The sequence below is a fragment of the Ornithodoros turicata genome, chromosome 2 (genome assembly GCF_037126465.1).
Source record: "Ornithodoros turicata isolate Travis chromosome 2, ASM3712646v1, whole genome shotgun sequence".
NCBI classification, from domain to species: Eukaryota; Metazoa; Arthropoda; class Arachnida; order Ixodida; family Argasidae; genus Ornithodoros; species Ornithodoros turicata.
In genome coordinates this window covers 111,109,271-111,133,978 of record NC_088202.1, presented here as the reverse complement: position 1 = coordinate 111,133,978, position 24,708 = coordinate 111,109,271, and the positions used below count along the sequence as shown (strand labels likewise).

The 24,708-nt window shown below is 45.3% G+C and overlaps 1 protein-coding gene across 1 annotated transcript; it reads right to left on the bottom strand.

Moving 5' to 3' along the window:
• Positions 1-824: 824 nt before the first annotated feature.
• On the bottom strand, positions 825-23,972 carry LOC135384949 (venom protease-like). The gene is made up of 6 exons (XM_064614129.1): positions 23,694-23,972; positions 16,147-16,232; positions 6,509-6,586; positions 5,290-5,579; positions 4,484-4,662; positions 825-1,771 (listed from the first exon to the last, which is right to left on the bottom strand). The coding sequence occupies exons 1-6, from the start codon at positions 23,970-23,972 to the stop codon at positions 1,607-1,609; spliced, it is 1,077 nt and encodes a 358-aa protein (XP_064470199.1). The 3' UTR covers positions 825-1,606.
• Between the last annotated feature and the right edge of the window lie 736 nt (positions 23,973-24,708).

Sequence of the window (24,708 nt, the reverse complement as noted above, 5' to 3'; positions counted from 1 at the left end):
TTACGAACGCAAAGGCGATAGCGTACGATATAATAAAACTCTCTACTATTTTCATGATACCCGTTCGTTGGTGGCAGCCAAAGTCATACTGAAGAATGGGAGGTGGTGGGTTCGAATCCTACCACCCGCTGTGCTGTCTGAGGTTTCCCCTGGGCTTTCCGAAGACTTTCCAAACGAATGTCGGCACAGTTCCCCCTGAAGTCGGCCCAGGACGCACACTAGCCCCCCTGTCCCCCACTCCTTTCTGTTCTCCTCTCTCCATCTGTTCACATCTGTACGCCGCTCATAACCACAGTTGCTTAGCGGCGCTAACACGGAATCAAAATAATAATAATAATAATAATAATAATGAAAGTGGCGAGTAATTCATTCCCCGAGAAACTCTGACGCTTTAGTGCCCCTTTAAACTTTGATTGGTGGCTATAGGGATATTTGGAATAAGAATTCACGTGACCGAACATGACGACGTCCTCCTGCTTCCCATGAGGGATTGTGGACTGTACAGAGAATGAGGCTCCTGCACATGACGTCACGGAGAGCCTTTGAACCACGTGACATGGGAAAACATGGGGATGCGTCACAGGCGTCATACTGCGGGCGGAATGAGGCAGTAACGTGCGTTTTTCCAATGCCCTTTCGTAATTGCACGCATACAGCATGCCCTCCGAATGTGCCTCCGGTGCGGCGATATGTTTTCCCATGTCACGCGATCAAACGTGACGTCACTACACAAGCCTCATTGAACGATCTGCAAAAGTGACACTTCAAACTATCATCTAAAAAAAAACAACAACATAGGATGTCCCACTCGAAGAAAACAACTTGGACAAAAGTTGGGAAAAGTAATGTCGGTGACAGGTGGCGTGATTTTAAATCATTCCTATTTAAATCACCGATTCTAATTGTGATTTAAATAACTAATAATTCGTTGCTGCAATGGTGCCGCCCACACAGCCAGTACCCACACTGCATCCTTTTTGACCAGGCATCGTAACGCAAACGATTACGGGCAATGCTGCAGTTTGAGCTAGACTTGCACATAACTTAAATACACAGTACACAGGCACATCATAGGATAGAGAGGAAACCGGTTTCACGGGAAAAGATCACGAAATACTGCAGAGCATGACGATGTTCGATCATGTTAGTCCAAAGGCCGATGATGGTTGCTAATGTGAATGGTGCGGCAGCGATACATTGCGGACGACACTGAAGCGCTGCTCTTCGGGAACTGTAGTATGTAGTACTGTACTGTAGTACTGTAGCTGAACTTCGGGAACTGTATGGCAGTCGAGTAGCATATACTTGATATCTGCCAAAACGGCACAGCGAGAGCAGAGCATGGAGTCGGAGCGGCCGAGCAGATCACCAAACGAATAGATTCATTCTAATCGCAGTCGTTATTTTCCTGGAACACGTGAACTTCAGAGCTGATGGGACTTCCAAGAACTTCCACTTCGAAGCTTGGAAAAGTGCAGTAGGAAAAGAAGTGACGCGAAAAAAAGAGAAGAAGTCAGTGCCTTCCAACTCAGTCAGCTGTTCACGTTTGGTTGAATCCCTCCATTGCCCCGGTTCGCTCCATGTAGGCACATGTAGCGTAGCGGGTTTAGCACCTCTTGGAGACATGTCGCATAATCCACGGAATATACGATGCAACTCTGGTGTATAGACCAGGAAGCAATGGGCGTCCACAACCGATACCGCCGGACACGACACCGATCACGGTGTAACGGTAGCCTTCCTTCATCATGAGTGGCCCTCCGGAATCACCCTGTAATGAAGATGACCTTAAATGAATGCTCAAATGTAATATTAACCGTAACGGTCAAAACAAAGGCAACGGTAGAGGGATCGCGTTTCAAAGTATCCACACGTCTACAGGGTGTCCCACAAAACGTTTCATTGAATTATAGTAAAAAAACTACGCCACCTAGAATCATGCGGTCAACGGCATTTGTCTTACTAGCTTTTTGCCACCTTGCACATTGGTGGGGTAAAAAAGTGACCTTTACTTGGCAAATTTCCGACTTCAGTTCGCAAAAATTTACATAATTATACTTACGTTACACGACATTCACATCAGCAGGGGGCAAAAACCTAGTAAGAACAAGATGGGGCAGTTTTTTAATTATAATTCAATGACACGTTTTCTGGGACACCCTGTATAACAAGACCCCGTACTGATCAAGAACCACAAAGCCTGATCACTTGCAAAATGCAATTCTCAGTGCACAGCTATTCGAAACGATTGACGTGACCATGATTCATATTATCGGATTTAATTCAACGAGGCTTTCTATTAGGACACAAACTTGTGTTTTCAGCTTTTACTTTGAGTTGCATGAGACCCTGAGGCGCCTTCATATTCATAGAGTGCTCAACCACGGTTATTCCTATGGGCAAAACTGTCGGAATTATTCATCTGCGACGCTGGGCTATATTTTTGCATTGTAAGAGAAACTGACTCCTCCTCCTGTGAGCGTTAGCGAAGCCGGATACTACGGATGAATGGACTGATCCTGTGACTTTTCTCTTTCAAACGGGCGAGTTTGCGCTACCTGGCCTAGAATTAGAACGTTACAGTTGAATCATACTGTTTAAACTCTTTCAAGCATGGTGGTCAACGCAGTTGACCAACCAGAAAAATATTTTTCCCATTGCTGCATGGTGGTTCTTTTGGTTCTGTTCGTGGACCACTTGCTCGCTGCTTCGCAATAGTTATGGCATAGGCATAAGGTGTCGCCACATAGGAGCGCGCGACGTAAGAGCTGCTGCTTCGTTTTTGTGAACAATAAGTGCGTCATTGCGGGTGCTCCGTTCTCGTCGTCGTCTTCTTACAGAAAACGAGGTAAGAACCTCGTGGCACACCGTTCATTTGTTTCCTCACATGTCTACGTTTCGTTGAATGTGTTATCGGCCTGATTTAGCGCGGACTTTTGGTGTATCTTGAGAAAAACGGGTGGTCAACTGGAGGAATCACCGTGCTGGAAGGGGTCACTAACACGCGCAACGGATATTGTTACTTTACGCAGGTGCGTCAGTGCGCTCGAAGGCACGGTGTCTCCATATAGTTCAGGACATCCCCGAAGACCCAGGAAGCTGTTCGGGTAGTGCTAACAGTGACGAGCTCGTCTACATCCGGAAACCACTTAGCAGACGCATGAGTCTCAGACAGACAGTGCCGTCGAATAGGTTGATTGATAAACAAACACTTTAACAAACGAAAACAAACGAGCGAGACTACACATTGATACCGCTGTCCGCGCATGTATCCCTCGACGATATGCTAACTGCAGCGCAAAAGCAAGTTCATCCCTCCTCAACATGGGTGTGCATCACCTGCTGTGTTGTCTTGCGCATGAAAAAGCAAAAAAAGAAACACTGTTTTTGCGCTCTACCAGTTTTTGAAGATTTGTAGCCCCTTGCTGCACGGTGCTCAACACCATTGACCACCTTGTATACTGTAACCAGTATACCACATATTTTTTTCTAACTGAATTTTTGTGTTCTACAGGACATATAAAACAATTATATCATTAAACGACTCAGTCAATTCAACATAAAATTTTCTGTGCTTCAAAGAGTTAATCAATAATCATGTACCATGTCCTCGTGGTGGTGGTGGTGGTGGTGATGATGGAACTGCTTGCAGTTGTCGGCCACGATTAGGCGGGCAACGTTACGACTTTAGCAGGGGAACCGCGCGTCCTGGGCCGACTTCACAGGGAACTGTGCCGACATTGGTGTTAAAACGCCCGAAGAAAACAAAAAAAGAAAAGAACACCCAGCAGGCGGCCAGATTCGAACCCGGGTCACCTTCCAGACTCGGCTACCATAGCCTATATGCTGTCCTATCTATGCTGTGCTACGTGAATTATGCTACCCTAGTATTGTCCTATGTGCCACCAATCGTTTAGCCGGTCCTTCGTGTTTTTTGTTTCTTCTAGGTTAACTACTCTCTCGTTTCGAAAGCACAGTGCTTCCCATGAGGCCGCATCCCGTTGTGCCGGCTGAATACCCTTACATATCAATCACAAGCAGCGAGAAAATTTTGGCTGCGTCCCCAAGAAGATATACTCGTGGAAACGCTGGTACCCCATTGCCATCAATTTTCGAGAGCTATATTGCTCGTAGGAAATGACTGAATTGTCTTAGCCACGTTATGAAAGAAATTGGTCTCCTCAGGATTTAACCATCCAAATTAAAACAGAAAAGGCGCGGACAACTGCAAGACTGCAGGAAGTGCAAGAACATCTGTAAAGTTTCTCTTTGGACTCCCTGTATTATCACCATCCGAACCAGCGTCTCTAATTTTCAACTTCGACTTGGTGAGATGTATTACGCTAAACATAGAGCTGAAAGAAAGAATGTATCATCATGCACAACGCCGCAAACGCCTGCGCTGGTAATTTTTTAGATTCGCAGTACGCAAATTGGAATTACGCTTTACTACCCGTTAGTACGGATGATACGATATACCCACCGTGCAAGCGTCCTTCATGCCATCCCGAAGCCCGGCGCACATCTGTGCTCCTTGCACGCGAATCGACTTGTCTGCTTCAGTATAGAGTGCGTTACACTGTTGATTGTCGAGCAGTGGGAGTTCCACCTTCTGCAGCACGTCTGTGGTGTATTTATTAAGACTGTCGCCTCCAAAATTGTCTGCAAAGAATGAGCCACAAGTTAAGTGTTTCAGAGACACTGGAATATTGCGTTCGGGTCAGCTTTCTCATAATCTCATATAGGTTCATGTTCGACATACAGTCTCAGATGTTACTCAGTTGTATTTCATTATTTCTCTTTGGAAATGCAAATGTACCGTAGTAGTTCCTGAGGACGATGAAACGTAGAAGGACAAACACGACAGTTCACAAAGGCTGGTTGTAAAGCACGATTAAAGACCGGTGCTTCATACAGAAGGCAGAGCGGGGGTGTCGGATAGCTCGTCCCAACCATTTTGACAGTTCGAATACGGTGGCATATACTAAGCTGCTTAGATATGTAACCCTCCGCGTGGAACATACATACAACTTGCCGTGTGCTGAGACTTCAACTCACGTTAAAGAACCATCAGCTCGGTTAAACTAATTTTTGCGGCATACCTCATGATCATGGACGCTTGCTGACGTAAAATCCGGAATTCTTATTACTTTTCCAAGAGAAGTAACAAAGCAAAGCAACAGGAAATGCTCCCTGCCTTCCGCCTAAACAACAAAACTATATCCCCACATCCGCATTCATGCGCCTCACTTCGGGAATCCCCCAACAAGAGGACGCGACCATACTCACCAAGCCGCAGTTCCCGGACGTAACCCCATCCTGCTACGGTGCCGTTCTTGCCTCCCAGATACAGTTCGCGACTACTCGCTCCCGGAAGGCAAGCGGGCACGGCATATTCGCTTAGTGGTATGTCAGCAGCCACCTTCAGGAGTCCAATGTCGTTGTTGAGCCTCTTGGGGAAGCCAAACTCTGGGTGCAGCACAAACTTCTCTGGAGCCAAGTCGACGGACCGATGGCCAGACTCCGATCGCAGTAAGTGATACTCTCCGACGCGCACACGCAGGCTCCGCAACGTCGCCCTAGTGGTAGATGACGTTTCAAAATATTATTCAAGATTTGAATAACACATAAGGAAAGGAGCTAGCACGGGGAATTCGTGAAGTACACGTCCAGGATGCTGCACTCGGAATTAGTTGGACTTTCTCTTCTAATGAATTGTTTCAATGGCCTCTTAGAAGCAGATGCAGAAAAAGGACGATTTTGCGAACCTCGAATTTGTGCATTCTTATTTGTTTTACCGCATATCGTTATCGCAATCCTTTTGGAGGGTATGGTGACTTTGCGGTATGAATAGCTAGTATGGAGAGCTTAGTGGCCGGAAAGTCTAAGAGGGCACCCGGTTTTCCCTTGCAGAATTCACCACTTGCGCCACTTTCCCACGCCTAAAGCAACCAATGTGACAGGCAGTACAGCTCCGTACGCAACTGGCTTGAACGAGATCGACATATATCATGTGAACAGAAAGGACTTCATCGGTTATTAAAAGTAAGTATAGTAACACGTCAAATGAGCAAGCAGTAACGTATTAATATATCTGCTATAAAAGAACGTTCGCAATATGAAAGCATCGCTTTTGTCTTAATTTCTTTTTGAGGAACAATCCGATATGCTTCAGCTGAAGGCAAAAATCACTGTTTATTGTCATCGTACCCATAGTGTGCCGTATCCTCCTGGTAAGTTCTACGTAATAACCATTGCATGTGGCTGACGAGACCTATTATGCGAGCGATAGTGACGACATCCGCGCAGTAACGCAATTACAAGGTTCTAACTTGAGCGAAGTTTTCCGATAACTGCTCCATCCATATTTGCGGTTGTTATGTCCAAATGTATTTACGGGTGCAACTTTGCACAGATCCGCCATAGAGCAATATTGAAATCGATAGTAAGATACACCCACAACATGAAATTGCTTAAGCGTGTGAATGATGTTATTGAAGGTCCTTACCTCTGGAGACAATGTGCAGCTGTTAGTATCCATCGCCTGTTTAAGATCGTTCCACCACACTCGTGCTGTCCACTAATCCTAAGCGATACCTAAAATTCAACCACAATGTCTAACAGGTGCACTTCGTGTAACTGGTGAAGTTTGAAAGAAGAACGAAGGTAGGAAATGATCCTGGAAATGTAGTTAGTCTATGCACGAAAGAGAGTCGAGAAATTCACATTATTTGCATTCACATTAAAATTCACATTATTCACATTACACACAAATTCACATTATTAATGATATGGATATTATAATAGTCGTTATGCATGAATTACACATCGTACAAGGCAACTGGGTCATTCCAAGCCAACGGATCCAGGTGTGGTGCTCGGCCGTCTCGGATTTTTAGGGTAAAAAATCTGCGTGCTTTGTAGGGGTAGAGTGATGCCCATACGGAATATTATCCCGGAATATCAAAGAGTTCCATCGCTAGAGGGCTAATACGATACGAGGGCTAAAACGGGATCGTACGGAATATTATTCCTGCATATCGAAGAGTTGGTATGGAAGCTAGGGGGCTCTAAAATTAATGCTGGAGCAAGAACCATCTTTCGTCGCGTGCCCTGACTGTTCTAATGCACCCAGAAAGGCCAACATTGAAAGAAATTTCCTATGACCTTCCCGTGTCCTCATGATCGGGACCTGGTTCATCTATCGCTACGGATACAGCTGCGGGGGTTCTCGGAAACAACGTTGAAAGTGTCAAACATTGTCATTTTTTAATAGAAATAGCCCATGACCCTTGCGAAACAAAATTTTGCAGCTGAAGAGCCCACCCAGGAGTGCCTTCTAATAAAAAATTACCATTCGTTTCATCAATAATTTTTGTCTAGTAAAAATATCGTGAATTAATAAATGTCTCCAGGAAGTATTTCAGATTAATTTTTTTTATGGCGATATCGAACTCGGGCGTGGTTTACACAGAACTATACTTTTCCGTTGATGGGCTACATAAATAAATAAAATGCAGGGTCGTCTTTTTTATACCTTACAAAGGTTTCTTTGTGAAAAGCTATGACAGCAGCATAGATATTGTTTTTACAGGTAACTTATACGGCGGGGCGGACATCCTCGTGAAAAGAGTATCTGACAACAACAGAGCTAACTACCTAAAGATTATTTAACTAGGAAGTTTCGGGCAAATGCGAGATAGCAGACTTTAAGTCAATCCTCTTTGCAAGACATTCTATCTTCTAAAAATCCGGGAACGAGCGCGTGCCATGAAATATTCGTTGTCCAATTCCGCTATGCAAATGAGCCGAAGCCGAAACAGAAACCGAAACCGCGCGCATCAGGAGCGTATGACCTTCGCCGACGGAGCCTTATCTGGGCCGCAAGGCGGCTGATCTGGCCACGGCCGGGCTAGAGTGAGTATGCGCTTCTCTTACGGCCGCCACTTTCGCCTCGGAAGCATTGGGAAGTTTTCTTGCCGGCTAACTTAGTTAGTTAGTCCCTAGACCTAACCCCCTTTGAGACAGGGTGCGCGTTTATGCAAGCATCTAAGGTAAATGACACAGTGGTACACAGTAAATGACACACTATGGTAGATGTGTTTCGAGGGTGTTCTGCAGTATGTTCTCCGGCGCCCGAGGCCTTCGTTCTCACTCTCGCAGATGGCGCCCGGTACTCGTGGCCGGCAGAGCCGTCTATTAAAAGGGAGTCTAGCTATTAATTGGTCATGCCTATACCTGAAGCTCCACCCACTTTTTGAGCTGTCTGAACAATGACGTCTTCAAATTCGAGGCGCTGTCGATATTCGGATCCTTAGGGAAAGTTCTCACTTCGCGACGCAAGATGCGACGTCGTGAGCGGGCAGCGGAAATAGACGCGCATTTCCGGCATTGGGAGAGTAGAGACGTCGAGCCAAAAAAAAAAAAAAAAATGCTATGTCGAACTTCTTTCACGACGTCGGTGAGAGCGGCCGAGGACGATAGACTGGCGACCAATAAGGTGATACACAAAGGTCACGTCTCCTGATTTTTCGTCTGCTTTCGACGACGGAATGCCACTGTGGTGGGAACGTGAAAATCGTGTGCTCCGTCGGGGCGGCGGAAATGCCACCATTGTCCGCCTACTTCCGCCGCCCGCTCACGACGTCCCGTCGGGCGTCGCCAAGTCAGAGGTGGCACTTACTATGTAGACTTAGTATACACTTACTATCCTACATGGGAGGAGCCACTTTGGGTGGCAAGTGGACTGGATAGGATTAAAATGGATACTTCTTACAATTCGGAAAACTGGTGGAATTTTATGCTAATTTGATTAGCGCCACCTGCGCAACGCAAGGCACGTCAGGAATTGTCGTCTGCCATCCGTTGTTGTCCTGCTGCAGGCAGAAACACCTGCTACAATCCATCCTGTCGTCGATACATTTTAAAAAAAATTAAACACCATGCTCCTCGTTGGAATAAAAAGGCAAGGATGTTTGTATGTACAAAATACAGTGATTAAAACCAAAATGGTACAGGAGAGTGACGTCTTTCTTATTATTTCGTTGTGATCGCCGGGTGCGAAAAACAGCATATTCATGTATAGGAAACATAAATCTCAATTTTGATAGCGCGGACAAACCCGACTATACTTTTTCCGGTCATAATTCACGTGTTTCCGCCACGACAACATTTCATAAATTGTATACAAATTTCACATTTTGTACACAGAGCCCGAGCTATTGCATAATCTGATTGAAACAAAGTAAGGTTTGCTCTTATTGGGTTTCCTACTGCGGGAAACAGCACGTGGCATGATTTTCCAATATTCGGCGCCATGTTGTTTCTCGACAAACAATATGCACATTTCCCAGGAGTTCCATTAGTTACACAATTGATCTTAGCCCTAACAGGCTGAGAAGCGCAGCGGCACGTGCAGTATTTAGTCACACAAATGTGGGTGGACTCACCTCACGTGTAACTCTACTCCCAATTAGTATTTCCATTACTTTTAGCAAAGATGGAGCTCAATGATCCGGCTTACACAGATAAATTAGTGCTATCTGCGTAGAGGTAGATTCCAAGTGTCCTGACGCAGTCACTTACGTAAATTAAGGAGATGAAAACGGTTTCAGTATAGAGACGTAGACACCAAGTGCTACAGAAGATCGCTGTAGGGATGCACTTATTTGAAACACAGTAACATTGCGTTCTATTGATCAGATTGCTTTTTATCAGTTTTAGTGGAATGCCACATATCCCTGTATCTCCGATGGTGAATCGTATAAAAAATGGCTAGCTTAAATCCAAAAACATCCCCATTGTGCAGCATAACGTCAAGTCCATAACTTATTTTTCTGTAATTATTGCTGTTACAGTTTCGAAACCCCAACTGCGAGTCTGATAGAAAGTTTGTTGTTACTAAACAATGTTTCTAGTCTGTTAAGTATTAGCCATCAACTACCTGGTACTTATATAGCGGCAAGTATTGTAACTGGCCTATAGCTTTGTGTGAGTTGTCTTTCACCTTTTTTGTAGGCAGGGATAACCTTAACTATTCTGAATTCGTCAGGATAGTCTCCTTCGCTAAACGATCTGATCACTTCGGCCAAGGGGACGGACATTAGATCAGCAGCACTGCTTAGCAAAAGGACAGAAAAATTAGCATATCTCCTCGCGTTCGTGCGCTTTATATTTTCATTACTCAGTTCAATTTCGCTGGATCAACAGATGGCAAGGAATAATCGGGTTACTATACGAGGTTGTGCAGGAACGAAAGAAAATCTGGTGTGTTTGGTCATTTTTCAGGCCATCGACATTTAAATTACCATGAATTATGGCATTCTCTGTAGGGTGCCAGAAACTGTGAAGAAATCTATATTTTGCTCATTCAGGAATTGCGACAGCGAGCTGGATGGCAGAACAGAAACTACACAATAGACAGGTAGAATAGAAATAAATGATAGGGCCTCTGCCCATGTACATAAGCCGTCACGAAAGCGCTTCAGATTGCCAATTCGTGATTATATCGATAACAGGACACTGAATCTGACTTTAATAATGTTTCTCTCCCTACTTCTGAAGAAAAAATGATTGTCGGTTCTTCTATTATTACGTAGCATTACATCCCTGGCAAGATACAGGGCTTGCAGGAATAGAGGTTCCATGGTCTTGTGTGTTAACGAGTGTAGAGCATTGCGTTGAAAAGTTTGCCAGTGTAACGTAAAAAAAAGTTTGGGTATTTACCTATTTAACATGAAAAGTTTGCTTTGTTTTTTTTTTTGTTTTTTTTTGGGGGGGGGGGGTTCTTGAATTATCATAATGTTATGCTTTAATGCGCTATTGTCGATTTGTGCATGCGGAAAAAGCACAAAAGCACTATGACAGGCACCTTAAGATATAAACATTCCACACTGGATATTTCTTCTCGCGGATGTCCATCAGTGTAGGCTCACAACGAGAGAAAGTAGAGTGTCGCTGTAGGAAGGACTATGAAGCAAAATATTGATTCTTGTAAGGCATATATCACCAGTGGCATGGCCGAGCGTGTTAAGGCGTCCCGCATGTTGGTCGTAACCAAGGTCGTGCTAAAGACTTTGAGGTGGGGGGTTCGAATCCTCCCGCCGGCTGTGCTGTCTGAGGTTTTCCCTGAGTTTTCTGAAGACGATCCAGACGAATGCGGGCAGTCGACCGACCCAGTCGCCCCCTGAAGTCGGCCAAGGACGTGCACTAACCCCCTGTCCCCCACTCCTGCCTGCTGTCCGCTTTCCATTTGTCCACATTCCTACGCCGCTCATAGCCACAGTTGCTCCGCGGCGCGATTTTTATAAAAATAAATTATAAGGCATTTTGAGTCGTGTGTTGTGTTCGTCCCTTTGTGTGCCTTAGCACAGGTGGTCTCCATCCAGCACGAAGCAACGTTACAGCAAAAATAAAAATAAAACATATCTCAGCAGCACTATGCCAACTAGGTATGATCGGCGGTCAGGAGAAGAGACGTCGGAGCCGAATGGTTAGGATAGGTCAGTGTGAGGTCAAAGACAGGACAGAGCCGCTTATAGGGACAGTTTGGCCATTCTGTGATCTTTTGCTGCCCGGAGATGGGGGAGCCGCCGTGACGTCACAGATGTCATCGCTCCGCCCACTTGACCGGCTGTACCGACTTCAAGGCTGTGCCTCTGCTCCAAAATGGTGGAACGGGAGATTTCAAGGCGATAGCCCTGATCCAAAATGGTGCCACTGTTCTTGGCACCGCCCATCGTGTGACGTCAAATGGCGCGCTTTGGGACAGGTTCCTCCCAATGGCCAAACTCTCTTAATGAACGGCTCTGAGACAGGAAGGATGGTAGCACCACAACCAAGTTACGGCGGTAGAGAGAAACAACCTCAAATGCGAAGACCGTCACAAGCGCGCGCGTGCGAAGAACAGTCCGACCGTGACCTGGCAAGCAGATCACTACCTACTCCAATCAACTTTATCGCTCCAAAGCACGTGAGCCTCTGACGTGAAACGAGTGCTGTCCTCCCTGCGCTCCGGCGCGGTTTCGGAAGGCCTCCACAGCTCCCCGCATTTGCGGCAGTAGAAAAATAAAATCACGTCACAGTCACGTGGTATTACATCGTCAGGCATCATGACGGATGCCCATTGGCCAAAGGAGGATGCGCGCTCCGGGATTGGTTGATAAAGTTTCGAAATATATGACAGCTCACTTTTCGCGGGCAGTCGGCCAGGCGGGCAGCTCCAAGAAAGGTCGCTGCGTCTCCGCGGCTCGCCGATGTCGGTTGACCACAACGACCAAAGAGGAAGTGTACGCGGGGGTTTGTTCGTGAGCTATAGTGACTCTGACCATGTACTGATCTCCGATAAAGTGTCAACCTACGGACATTCTTGCCGGGTCGAAACTGGAATGCTTGGTGAGCTGACGCCTGAGGAACACTTTCGAGCGCTGTCGCATTTTCAAATACAGTGACTATAAGAAGAGAGTGTTCGTAACGACAAAAGTATTTCCCGTGACTGTGTGACCTACGGTGCATCGCCAGAATGAGAAGATGCTCATCTGTGAAACGCACGCACTCGTGGACTTCGCTCGCCTCCAGAAGTAGACTGTATGTGTGCTTTGCAAGTTCGAACTTGGTTTGGTTGCTGTCTATTCAAGGAACGAAACGTCCTGTACGCACGGTGAATATATGAGTCAAGCATTTGAGTTTATACGTTGCATCAATAAATATGTATTTCGCCTATCAAAAATGTCTTAGTTATTTTGGAATAACGGGCGCCAGGTATGAAAACCAGTAGATGTCAATGGCAGCCAGGGCCGGCCGAAAGCCGAGCCAAACTGAGAGGTTGCTGATTGGTTGGCTGCTAGGCATCACGACGCATTTTCATTGGTCGTATGTCCAGTGTTGCCTGAATTATCTCAAACTATGGGCTCTATGGGGAGCTGTGGGCGCGGTTTCGGTTTCGTCTCGTTTGCATAGCGAACTTCGGCGATGAATATTTCAACGCACGTGCGTGCTTCAGGATTTTTAAAAATGGACTGGCTCTCCGACTCTGCTATCTCGATTTTGCCAGATATTTCCCAAGTAACGAGTTAATTAATGAATTTTAGCTAATTAATCACCTTGTAGTTACAAACTTTCTTCGATAGTATGGCCGTATAATTCAATTGCAGAAACAGCATCAATGCTGCTCATAAAGCCATTTTATAAAAAAAATCTCTAAAGATAAACGAAGGCGTTGTAGAACAACAGTTCACTAACAGCGTGTAGCATGTATTTCTGTTCCTTCTTTCTCTGGTTAGTAACCATTCCCGTCCAAGGGTAAAAAGACCAGAGGCCTCAAACTCAAATCGGGTCGCGGGCCACATTGATCCTAGACCCCATCATGGAGGGCCACAAAGAAAAGAAATGAGCGTAATTACCACAGAATCCCCTAACATACAATACAATAAAAATATACACAAAAAACAAGAACGGCGTAGTTATTGTGGAGCCCAACGGTGTGCGGAGAATTCATTACTGGAAGGCTCAACTTGACACTCAACAAGATAAATAAATAAGCTGTCCAAATCGGGTACTAAAAACGCGAAAAGCGATTCGAGAAAAATACGTGGTTCTCTACTAACGATTATAAGAATGTTTAGGAGCACTGAAACTACGTATATCCTAGTTACACACTGTATTGTTGCCCTTGCTTACAGTTTGAACTTGGAAGAAACAATAAAATCAGAGAGAAACAGCTAGCTAGCTAGCAGAGGAGCATCCGTGTCGTCAGGCCCTTGTTTTGTGTTCTTCTGTTGTTAGCTCCCAGTTTTCGCTACGTCCAGGAAGAGGTAGCTGACCTTATTGGCACTGGATGGCTTCGGGTTCGGTACTTTAATGTGACTCTTAAAAAATTAAACTCTGCATAACTCTTCTGTCTCTGTCTTTGAGTGTGTCACTATTTCACTGGGTGTGAGAATTACATTAGTTACAGTGGTAGATTACCAAGGCTCACGCGAAGACCAGGTTGCTGTGTCTGTAACTTGTTGAGGTTCATCAGCCAAAAGGATTGTGCTCACATGCATATGTTCTGCCTGCTTATGCGTAACGTGGACAGGGGCAGCACTACGCGAGGGTAAAAGAACTACCTGAAAATCTCGTTTCACTCCAAAATTTTTATTTCCCTTTATTTCTGTTTTTATTCTTTTTTGAGAGGGTACCATCTCTCAGCTTGGTGGTCTAGGGCCCCTGTTCCTATTCTGTAGCTATGGGGCCACAGAATAGGTAGTCGTGGGCCATGTGCGGCGCGCGGGGCACGTGTTTAAGACCCCTGGTTCAGACAGTGGACAGAGGGATGAAGAAGCGTCATGGATGATGGTGGTGGCGTGTGGGTATCTTTGGGTTTGGGTGTGTGGGCATGATGGATGGGTGTCTCTATTATACGTCGAGCGTGAACCATTGCGGTGATAGTGATAGCGATGTGATAAAGAAAAAAAATTGGGATGTGAGTTAGAGCACTGCACGGGCTCGGGCTTACCCTGAAATCCGAGCCGGGCCCGAGTAAAGCTTCCTTTTTGCGGGCCTGGGTTGGGCTCAGGTTTGAGCATTATGGGCCCGGGTCAGGCACGGGCCCATACATTGCAGGGCCTACGTCGGTCTCGAGCCTATGTTACCCCTCTGTTAGATAGCCACGGTCAAATTTTACAGCCTGATACGCTGGGCCGGGTATCCTATAAATTTCTTGGGCCGAGAAACTTGGGATCCTTTGGGCTTGGGTCGGACCCGTGCTAGGTATGCAGCCGTCGGACCGGGCCCTACGGGTAAATCAAGGGAAGGCTGGGCTCTGGCCGGGCCTGGGCCCAAAAAAATGCGGCCCGTACAGTTCTCTAATGTGAGTCACGACGAACTCGAACTGGCTACCGTAGGACACTTTCACACAGAAAATACAAACAAAAGTGATGGAGTTCAACATGTAGTTCAAAGGTTTCAACGAACTGAGTGTAAAATATCGGAATGAACCATTGCGTGGAACACGTTATCATTGTTTCTGCTTGTTTTGTCTGTCCATTCCACAAAAAAAAAAAACATTCAAATTTATTCAGAAACTGTGATACGGAAAAATAATATTTGGCTTTCAACTGTGCGCGGTTGATTCAGGCAGGTGTCCACAACTCTACTTTCAGCGTCAAGCGTGAGTTAATGAGCGCTTTTGCAGCGAATTACCGCACTCTTCATTACGATTTGATGCAAAATTCTGTCACGTATACAACGGAAAGATTCCATGCCTGGGCAATCTGTGTCCTAAGTTATCTGGTTTCTTAGTGTGACTGGGTATCAAGCTGTTATAGCAGGAAAACGAAGGAAAACGCCACTACTTTGCCTGGACGTCGAAATGCGATATGTAGACCAGCTTCAACTTGCTACAATTCTTCGTGTGTAATCTGTTCAACAAACCGGCTTCATCTCGAGTGGTCAACTGCGTAGGTAACACAATTGTCCGCGTCGGTCAATATAACCTACTGTGCAGTAGCTGACGAAATTGGCATGCCACAGCTTAGTCGATTGCCCTAAAAAGTATCTGAAAGCCATTTGCTACAGATTTTTCTACAGCTGAGCAATTCAACAGCCTTAATGAAGCAATAGACATTCCAGCCAATATTTGCGGCAGTATATGCCGCTTTGTCTTACATTATGCGTTGTACTCCTAGCTTTCGAGGAAAAATATGAAATCTTTACTCATCAGGAAAACGACAGGAAAACTTGTCACGGCTATCGGACAAAGCTGCCGATTACTCTCGTCTATCGGTGGTCCAACTAGTTTCCAGCTTTTTTCATCAACTAGCCTATTGACAGTGTCATCGCACACCTGTGGGACAACTAATCCCACGCATGCACATTCACGCATTTCACAAGCCTATCTCCGTAATGTCGTACAAGCTAACGTAGATCATAAACTCATTTGTAGAGATTGTTTTGCGCGATCCAGTTCCACTGGTCTTCAAACTTCCAGTCAATCAAACGGCTTTTTAATTTTTTTTAAAGGTCGATCACCCTGCCATCGCTGTATTTCTTATTCAAGGATGACAAAAGTGGTGCATGAACACATTGCAACCGCACCTAGTGTCCTGGCAACCACCATCACGAACACTTTCAGACGTGGAGAATATGAAAGTTAGGAATACCTACGATCCAAGGAAACTCTCCGTCGTAGGCGTCCTGGCCACCGACGATTCGACCTCCACGAATGCGCTGCTTTCCGCAGACGCACCCGTCTTTCAGCACTGCGTCCAAAGACATCACAATAAAGGACGGGATGAAATCGATGCGGGAAAGTGTAATAACCTCTCGTAACATTTTCCTTTTTCCTCGTAATACTGCGCTGAATTTTTCAAGCCCTCTCCCGCAAGTGTACACCCATACTATATCCGCACATTCGTTCGTGCATTTGTGTGACGCAAGGCACGTCGGAGACAGGTTAATAGAGCTCACGTAACGGTTGGTCAGATTCTGCACTGCAGACTTGTTGAAGAAGTCGCAGCGCGTCACTGGCGCCAGAGAGTCGAGTATACGATTGAGGTACCTTGCGGGTTTGATACGACCGACTCTTGCTTCGTAGAAACAACTGGGATATTTTTGTTGTCTGTGACCAGGCTTGTTCTTTCGCAATTAATGCTGCTGTTAGAAGGTCGCATTTACGTCATTTACGTCACGGTGGTGTGATTAACCTTGAAGCTGTTGTACTCGGCTACAAGAAAGTCAAACCACACAATACCTTTGTGGGATTAACCTATTTAGTGATTCGTTCGTGCGTGTCGCCGATGTACGATGTGGCCTGCCCACTGGCCACTTAACATAATTTTATACTTTCTAAGAGACTTTTTGTCTGTTACTGTGTTACGCCACCAATAAAGACCAATAAAGAGGTTTCAAACTCGAGGCCCGGCGGAGGCACAAGACAATTTTATCATTGTAAAGGAGACAACGTATACGACGATATATATCATAGTGGTGCGACGCATAAGAAATGTTTAACAAGAAACAGCAGTACTTTATCTACAGCTGCGCTCCGAATGTTAAATACAAACTACGAAAAATACTGGCAAATTTACGGCACCGTCTGTATAAACAGAATGTACTATGTGGTCAGTATCGGTAATAAATCTTGCACGACGGCGAGGGAATACTACACGTGTGAGGGAAACGAATACGTGTGAAAGCATCAGACGCATCTTGGCGCTGCATTCGATTGAGCGTTAAGAAAAACTAGCTACGCCGTGTTCAGTTGAGGATCGGTTTGCCTATGTATTTTGCCCTGTGCCGATCTGCCCTGTATTTAACCACCTGAAAGCAATACCTTTTTAAATGCGTGTGTATCATTTCTCTAGGTCGAGTGTCTCACGATAGTTTCATTTACTAAATTGCCTCTCATTGGTTTAACACGACAAAGTTGTGCCTAACTCGTTACAAGTAACTCGTTACTTGGTAACGGTAACTTTTTTGGTAACGAAGTAACGATTCAGTTACTTTTAAAAATGGTAATAGTAACGGGTCAGTTACAAAAATTGGCAACTCGTTACTGACGTTCCTCGTTCCTTCAGCGTGGGGGATCACACTTCGGCACTCCGTGTGGCGCAATGCGTGCAGATTTGACCTGCGTGACCCACGACCACGTGTGATTCAAACTATTATTGCAGTCCCTCGCTGGATGTGTTTTGAAGTGCGTCTTTTCTCTTGTTTGCGTAATCTCCAACCATCACTCCCTCCCAAGCATAGGCACCAATTGTACTATAGCTGCCAAACCACGCGTTTCGACTTCTAGCCTTTTCTTGTCTTTGCTAAGCTTCTCAGCGCCCTAAATTATGACGCAGCCCCACGTCTATTTTCTAGGAACCGTTGGTGATTGGTGCCACGAAATTCCCCTGTGTTTTCATAATCTCCGATCATCTCCACTTCGGAAAGAAGGGAGAAGATCCATGCAAGCTGATATAGACATGGTAGGGGCCGAGAGACACGGAACACGAAGGACGGACGCGACACAGAGAGGGACAAGACAAAACGAAGGGTCACTAATCACGTTGGCACGTGTGGCGATCTCAATAGACTCTCTCAGTAACTCTAATTTACGAAATTTACGTAACGAAATTTACATCAGACCACTGATCAGCTTCAGACCAGTATTAGCTTCTTCTGAAGTGCAATTTCTCATTAATAAAGAGTTGAAGGGAAGTGACGGCACGTTTTACGCTTCTTAAACTATGCGGCGGTAACGTAAAATTAACTCGTTACTTGTGAGTAACGAGAACTCGTTACTTTTGTATGTTGGTAACGAGTAACGTATTTAGTTACTTTTTCCTGAAGTAACGGGTAACGGTATTTAGTTCCTTTTTTTTTCGGTAACGGGCACAAGTCTGCAACACGACTATTCCAGAACAGCTAGTTTAAGTCCATAGTTATCCTCCAGTTACTAGTCTTGCAAACTTAGAAGATGAATACACTTCCATATTCTATCCGTTAATTGCGCGAACAGAACTGTTTTGCGAACAGAGGTTTGCATCTTCTCACTTTTTCTCCCCTCTTATACAGTGTCGATTAAAAAAAGAAGCACTAGCGCCAAATCAGGAACGTATTTTTTCTCTCTCTCTTGAGCATCGGTTTTCATATTCCAGGAACTTATTAGCGATACGCAATTATTACATAGCGACGATACACCATGCAACGGTTGCTTTCCTGTTTCTTTTTTTTTTTTATCTTCATTCTTAGTCTTCCTTGATTTTAGAGTCCGATAAACGGTTTCTATTGTGCCGGCTGCCGTAGTCCTCCAAAATTACTGCTTTGTACCGCCCTAACATTCCTACTCATAGCGCCGTTAGCATCACCGTCACCTCATAAAGTTTCAAGAACAGAAATCCGTACGTACCAGCTCCTCCGGCTAAAAGCACAAATGCCGATGACATAAGTGCACCAATCACAATGAAACGATCAGAAACCGTCGTCAAGCACATTTTACGTCGCAGGCACATTAACAAGGGCGTAGCAAGCGCGATTTACAGACAGAATACGTACAGCTGTCTCTTTAAGAAGCAACTTTTAAAGATGGTTGAACTGAGCAGAAATACGCTGGAGCGGTCGCCAGAGAAAGTGGTTCGACAGGGCATGTGACAGAAAGGAAGACTTAGCCTTTATAGCGGCACAAACGGATGGAGAATGTGGGTTATCCAGTGCCGCATCACTGGTGGTGATATGGCCCCGATTCTGGCAGCAGCTTCGTCAATGCTCGTAGGGGTGGAGCTACGGTTAATGCATGCGTCGAAAGCGAATGTGCACCGACATAAATACACATACTTCAGGGGACAAAGTCCTCAGCAAAACAGAGGGGAAACGAAATGACAAAGCATATGTCATTAAAAGTGTAGCTAAAAACGGGGGTTGATTTCATTCATTACGAAACGTCGCATTGTTGCTGCTTTAACGTTTTGTTTGGAGGTTCAACGTACAGCTCGTTTCGTTTCGTTCCAAATTTCAGTTCACTGCGAGGAGAGTCTAATAAGTGACTCAGTGTCATTCGAGTCCACATCGAATCAGCATTGTGCCGTTCAGAAGTGAAGGAGAAATGAACTAACGCAGGAGCGTCTTAATATAACGTGCGCGGCACGTGCGGTGGCTGATGTCAGTAATAATGTAACCAATAATGTTTTCTGTCTAAAGTGTGAAGACGATGAAGAAGTAGCACCGTTCCGAACGGTTCGAATACTGCACCATATAGTTCAAGTAAGGTCGATTCAAACTGTCTGGTAACCTTATCCAACAAACGGTCTAGATAAACGATAGCAGGGTGACGTTTTTGGTAGACGTCGCAGTGATAACGCGTTTCCCCTAGCATTCACCGTGCACTGAAATGGCATTTATCGTGCCCGTCTGACAGGGGTATAATACTTCTGTATATCAGTCGATCAAGTACACAAACGTTACCAAAAGACCACGTACGAAAGATGACACCAGAGTACTGCAAAGTTGTACTGCTCACTCCTGAAACTTCTGGCCCCGCCTTATTTAATTCTACTGCACGAAAAATACGAATAAACGTCACACAGGCATCAATATTGTAAAAGTTTCACGAATATCTCGTATATTATTTCTAAGCGAAGTGCTCTTCGTCTTACACAACACTTTCATTTCTTTATTCCTGTTGCTTGAAATGCATCGGCATCCCATGTATATATAGATGTATGTATGTATGTGCGTTGGTGCGTGCGTGCGTGCGTGTATGTGTGTGTGTGTGTGTGTGTGTGTGAGCGAGAGAGAGAGAGAGTGTACGCCGCGATGCCAACAAACACGTTGTAAATAAGCTCCTTATTGTGTAACCTGGACATCCTACTCAAAGTTATAGGAAGAAAGAGTAAGATGAAGAAATGTACACCCCGATGGACCCTTTGTCTCGGGAAACACTATCACTGCCTTCTGGAGCTTCGGGGGAATCGAAGACATCAACTGTCCTATAAAGTTAGACGCGGTTGGTGGCTTTGAATACAATTCACTTTACTTTGCAGAGAGCAGATTCCAAGAAGAAAACAATACTCACGACTGCTTCAGCGACTGCTGAGGAAGGCCCTTCTTCTCGCATCGTCACTCAGAGAAACAATCAGAATGTGTCGACGTACTCCCCACTGTCGCCGACGATATTGGATAGGAATGAGAATCAAACGCACCTGTGAGTCGCTTGCACACCGAAAAGAGCGTATGCTGGTCGATGCTGGTGCAACTCTTTCACACCGAAAGATTCGCATCCACGTGATATGGTTTGGTACCTAACCAAATGGGAGTGTGCGGTTCCCTCAGTAACCCATTTTGTGGCTTACCGCTTTCATGCATCGACGGCATCCACGTATAGATAAGAACGCTTCCTGAACCCCGATGTGTTCGACAAACTTGGCAGAAACAATTATAGCGCACGCTTCCGCATTAATTGCGTTAATATTAATAACGAGTGAACTGTAGCAGTTCGTTGCACAAGTGGGGTGCGTCGAAGAGTTGGAATATGGAATACTGCAGCGCATGGGGAGGGAAGCATCTGTAGCATGTGCAGTTTTGGAAAGCGTGCACGAGCTGATCAGTGGCTACTAGTTTGATGCTTCTTTGTCGTCAAAGGCGGCAGCAGGGAATCTGGGACTCGGGTTGGGATGGTGTCGCAAAACCCAATGGAGGTTTGTGAAAACCACTGTCACTGGCTTTAGCTACCGTAAACCCGAATGCCCAAAAGTGATAAGAAGACAAAATGGATGCAGACACCACAGAAGCAAAATAAAGCAAATAATGTCAGTAGCACTGTAGCCATTCTATGGAATATATTAGAGTTGTCAGTTCGGTGCCGTCCGTGTGACAAGGTGGATTCCAAAATTTTCCGTCCTAGCACAAGTGCGCTTCATCAATGTGAGAATGCTTTCAGTATGAAGTGGATCCAACTATCGGTAGGCTATTTTGAAAATTACGCGGTGCTATCTATCTCAGGACATGACGAAAACTAAGTGTTCTTAGGCTGTAACACAGAAACTGAGCTTTCTCAAACGAGTGAAGCGAGTCGTTGAACCCAAGCGTACTTGCCGCGTTCATAAAGTGCATGTATTGTAAAGATGTGTGTATTCTATAATAAATACAATGTTTACGAAGAATAGCGTTGCTTATCAGGAATCAAAGACCGTTCGCACAGTGTGTACATAGACGTTTTCCCTTCGTATTCGGATGTAAAAGGGTGGGAGTAACTTTCTTATCTGGATAGACAGGACATCGAAGATGAACCACGTGAAGACAGAGGCGGATCCAGACCCGCGCTTATTTGTGTGTTTGTGTGTGTGTGGGGGGGGGGGGGTCTCATTGTTGAAGCGCGCAATTAGGGAGGGGCGCAATTAGAGAGGAGGAAAACTAATGTATAACCTAGCCGAGGTTTTTTGGGGACGTTCGCCCTCCCGGATCCGCCACTGCGTGAAGGCCGGCTCGTTGGAGTGGTGTTTCTCCATGTCACAGCTCTTGTGGAAGAGTACAGAGGAGCTACTGAACGACAGGCCTTTGAAGCTGAAGGCAAGAGATCTCGAAAGCTTCCGCATTTACAACAATTGGTCTCGGTGTATTACGGTATCGAACCAAAAAAAGAAAAAAATGCTTGATCACTGCGTAAGATGACATGCCGTGTTTAAAAGTGTGATATCACTAAAAAAATCTATCAGCTTCTAGATTTTCTATGTCTGTCGCAGTCATTTTAGAAAATGAAACCACATTTTAAGGGCCGTTAGGCTTAGCAGGGCGTACACACCGACAAAGCATGTTGGTTGGTTTATGATCTGGCTAGTCTAAGTTCGGCGTTAGTCTAAGTTTGCCATTGGCAACTTAGAAACGCGGTGAACTGTTCGCGGAGACATTTATTTCCAGCAGTTTGTTTTGCAACGGGAGTTTCGGTCACTTTATTTCGAGGTGCACCCGTTTTGTTTTGAGGGGTTCATCCCATAGGCATGCAGGGTCTTTCACCTGAGGTCATGGGGAACTTGATCAGCACCGGAACGTTCCCAGGGGTGGGGGAGGGGGGGTTCTTCGAGAAGCCTACCGAGCTGACACCCAAGATGGACATTTCGAGGGATGTCCTAAGAATCGCGTGTTTCATGCGAGTGAACATGAAAATCCTGTAACGATTTGGCTCACAACGTCGAAACGCGGAATTGCCAAATCCCTGCCCGACCTCTGTGTACGAAAAAAAAAAAATATATATATATATATAGAAGAGTTGTGCCCCAGCCCCTCCGGCAGATTCAAAGCTCTCTGCCTATGTGTTGGTGGCCTTGTAGCTGACCCCGAAACCTTGAAGTGGATGACGCAATTTAACTGTCATCACTCAGTTGTTGGTTGTCGTTGGCTGCGCGGTGCAGTAGATTCAGTTAGGCCTGTCGTCATCCCCCCACAGGTTTCATGTGGATGGTTCAGATCATTAACAACAACAGAACTCGAAATGCACGTGAAGAAAAATTTAGTGTGCATCCTTCATTCGAGGTGCCTGCGACTTGAGTTTGATTGTGAACTTGGCACGCTGAAACGTACCGATCCTGTAAAGCACGTCAGCACTTATTTTTTATGCAATAGTATACTCTGGTACCAGCACAGGTCCTCCAGGCCGCTGTAAGACAAAAAACAAATAAAATAAACTTTAGGAAGATCCATTGGTGGATCCTTTGGAAATGCGCTAGCATAAGCCATTGGTTCGTTCTTGTTCTTCCTCCTTTCTGTTTTGCTTATTTTCTTTGATGGCTTGTTTTGCTTCCTCGTTTCTCTTTATCTTCTTTTTTGTTGTTCCTTCTTTCCTTTCCCCCTTTTCTCTTTTTTGCTTCTTTTGTGTGGTTCCTTCTTTTGCTTCATCTTTTCTCTTTTGTTTTTTCTCATTGGTTCCCTTTTGTTCTTCCTCTTTTTGCGTTTCGGGGTTCGTGTTAGCGTTTAACTTAAGGAGTTACCGTAAGGCGTTACGAAAGGGTTACGCTGACGCATTTCCAAGGGCTCTACGAATGTGTCTTCCTACAGGTTTTTGAAGGCTTGCGCCACCCTAAGTAACGACCCAGAGGCGTCGTTTGGTAGACGTGGTCCACGCACGTTCTTCGGTCAGTGGAGATGGAACCTTTCGGGACGGCAGAACGGACAGAGCACAGAGGACGCGTATCTAAGGCGAAGACTTTCACATCGTCTTAGTTTAAGTCTCCTACCATGACGACCCACTCCTGAGTAAGCATAGCGAAGTCCATCATGTGGTTTACAGCGGCTGCCGCTTGCCTGTGTGTAATCCCTGGCTGGAGGTACACAGTAACTACGTTGAGATCTGTGGGAAGGCGTACGGCACAGCACTCACCGTATTCGTGAACGTCGCTGCGAATCTCTCGATGTGTAACTATGATGCCACCCTTAGCGTAGATGGCAACTCCGGCCTTTCGGTTTCCAGGACGTTTTGCTCCAGTGACGTAGCAGAAGCCCTTGATAACTCGCATAACTCGTGTCGTTTCCCACTGTCTTCGTTGTTTTCGTTCAAGCTGCTCCTATGATAGTATCTTTTTCCTCGTCTTTTCTCGTCTTTCCTTCTCGTTTCCCGTGATGTCCGCGCATCGAAGCCGCCATTTTTTGCTTTGACATGGGCCTTCTAATGCTTACGCATTAATTGAAATAAAAAAATGGATAAATAGAGAAAAAGTTCAGTAGTCGCATGACGTCCACGGGTTTCGCGGGAAGCTCCTTCATGGTGCATTTTTACATGAAGCTCCTTTATTAATGCAATTGCGCTTGAGGGTAAAAAAAAAAAAATGAAATGAATGAAATGAAATGGTACCCTAAAAGGATATCCAGGTGGACGGTTGGGGTGTACGCGGAAATAAATTATTGAAAATAAAACATTAAAAATCCACGCTTAGAAATACGCCCGTGAAAATTCACCTTCCGAAATAAATCGCTGAAAAATCCGCGCCCTCAAGATAAACACTGCCAAAATAAATCATTGTTAGGCCTAGGGAAAGAATGTGCCTTATGTTAATTTAAGGGCCACACAACATTGTTTTCAATGCAATGCACAATTCGAACGTTTCTTTATGAATATTTCTGTCATTCAAGATGCAGTACGCCGTAAACGGTTATAAATAATTCGTTTGTTCGTTCGCTCGTTCTTAATGGTATGTCTTGTAATAAGAGCTGGAAAATTTAAATATCCAGGTTAAAACTGCAGAAGAATATATA